This window comes from Varanus komodoensis, unplaced genomic scaffold (genome assembly GCF_004798865.1).
Source record: "Varanus komodoensis strain SLA01 unplaced genomic scaffold, ASM479886v1 scaffold8, whole genome shotgun sequence".
Taxonomy (NCBI): domain Eukaryota; kingdom Metazoa; phylum Chordata; class Lepidosauria; order Squamata; family Varanidae; genus Varanus; species Varanus komodoensis.
Genome location: NW_025336481.1, coordinates 10,545,455 through 10,547,325, shown reverse-complemented (window position 1 = coordinate 10,547,325; position 1,871 = coordinate 10,545,455). Strand labels below are relative to the sequence as shown.

At 45.3% G+C, this 1,871-nt stretch overlaps 1 protein-coding gene across 1 annotated transcript; it reads right to left on the bottom strand.

Moving 5' to 3' along the window:
* Positions 1 to 352: 352 nt before the first annotated feature.
* On the bottom strand, positions 353 to 529 carry LOC123036004 (COMM domain-containing protein 6-like). Its single transcript, XM_044454774.1, has one exon. The coding sequence runs from the start codon at positions 527 to 529 to the stop codon at positions 353 to 355; it is 177 nt and encodes a 58-aa protein (XP_044310709.1).
* Between the last annotated feature and the right edge of the window lie 1,342 nt (positions 530 to 1,871).

The following is a 1,871-nucleotide window of genomic DNA, read 5'->3' as shown; positions in this document are numbered from 1 at the left end:
GGAGATCAGACTAGATGGCCCGGGAGACCCCTTCTGACTTGCTCTGTTTCTATGTTTCTGGCTTAGGGATATAGATACTCATACAGAGAGTGCTACAATTTTGACATTGACTGATTTTTAAAAATATGTAGAAGAATGTCTATCACAATTTGCATTTGTTGTTTGCATAAATTTCTAATTCATAGAAGTTATAGTTCTTTGGGATTTCTTTCAAACAAGAATACTCTAGCAGTTGGACAAAGCCAGATAGGAAATTCAAATGCTGAGAGACCTGCATATCTTTAGCTCATTAAGTTTTATGGGCAAGTTGAAAAGGGTTCATTGAGGCTTGAATGAACTACCAAAGCACTGTTCAAACTGTCTCAAGAGCACTTGCCATTTCCTTGAACAGGTTGTGGAAATTCTGAAATTGCAGGATTATAATTTCAAAAGTTTTGCTTGTGATATACGCAGAAGTATCCGCCACTTTCACTGTCATTGTAACATAGGGCAATTTCAGAGTTTTACTGATGTCCAAGCTGACTGCCATACCCAGCTTCCTGAGCTTTCCCAGCATCCAAAACCCAGGATAGTTTCTTGGAGCCATGTCAAGGTCTTATGGCCTTCAGCTTGTAAGGAAGAGCACTCAAGATAATGGCCTTGAAGCTGCCTTCTGGAATCATTCTGTAGATAAGCACTGCTTTTGCTTGGAGAATGAAACTGTTTTCCTTACTGAAGCCACTTTGCATCCCCCGTTGCTCAGGAAGGGGTAGGTTAGTGAGAAAGAGGAATTTTATACCATCCATGGCAAGAGTTTTTGTCTTTGTTCTCAGCCTGGAGAGACATATTACTTGCCTGGGCAACTTGGAGGCCCATAAGCATCTCTTGTCCTATTCAAAGAGTAAATGTGGCCACAGAAAAGGGAGTGTAAGATTTCTTTCACTTATTCATATCCTACACCCATATTTCACCATTATGTTCAGTTACTTATAATCTTTGATGCAGATAGTGTATCAAAATGAGGTGTCTTGGCTGGAACAGGCCCTTGCGGTTTTTGTTGTTGTTAGTTGCGAAGTCGCATCTGACCCATTGCGACCCCATGGACAACATTCCTCCAGGCCTTCCTGTCCTCCACCATCTCCTGGAGTCCACTAAAGCTCACACCCACTGTCTCAGTGACTCCATCCAGCCACCTCATCCTCTGCCATCCCCTTCTTAAGGTCTAAACTACACATTGCATGGAGCCAGGTATAACTTGTATTCAGTGTTTCCATTTTGCATCCTCTGTGGCTGAGCTTGGTGAAGAACTGGAGAGAAGAGCTTCCGAAGCTCTTTCAGATGTCTGCTCACAATCTCCCGCCCTGATTTGTTTTTACCTTGTGGGTAGGGCACCATTCTCCTCCTACATGGCACGAAACTGCTCAGGAGCCATTGTAGGGAGCAAAATAGCCAGGAAGCTAAAGGCAAGCTGTTCCATCCCTCTGCTATTTCACCCCCAAATTTGCTAAATGTTCTTAAGGAGACTTTAATGTTATGTGCTATTGTGCTGGCTGGGCACAATGGGATCTATAGTCCAACCAGAGATGCTCCAGGGTGCTTTGGGTCCCAGGTTGTTCAGCCTCAAGGGGTGCCCTGCATCAATGAGTCTGTCTTCTCATGACCAGTAGCGCTCCCTGTTCTTGTTTGCCCTCTTCTTTCTCATCACGGGTACCACTTACTTGCCGGATAGGCAGAGCCGTGATGCGAGCACAGGCAGCGGCACTGACCTTCCTTCTCCAAGACCTTCATCTTGGCCAGATGGAGATAGGGGAGGAAGCAGACTGCACTGCTAAGGAGGTGGAGCAACTCCAGGGATGCTGCTCTGTGGGCCCTTGAAGGGGTGTGAACAGTCA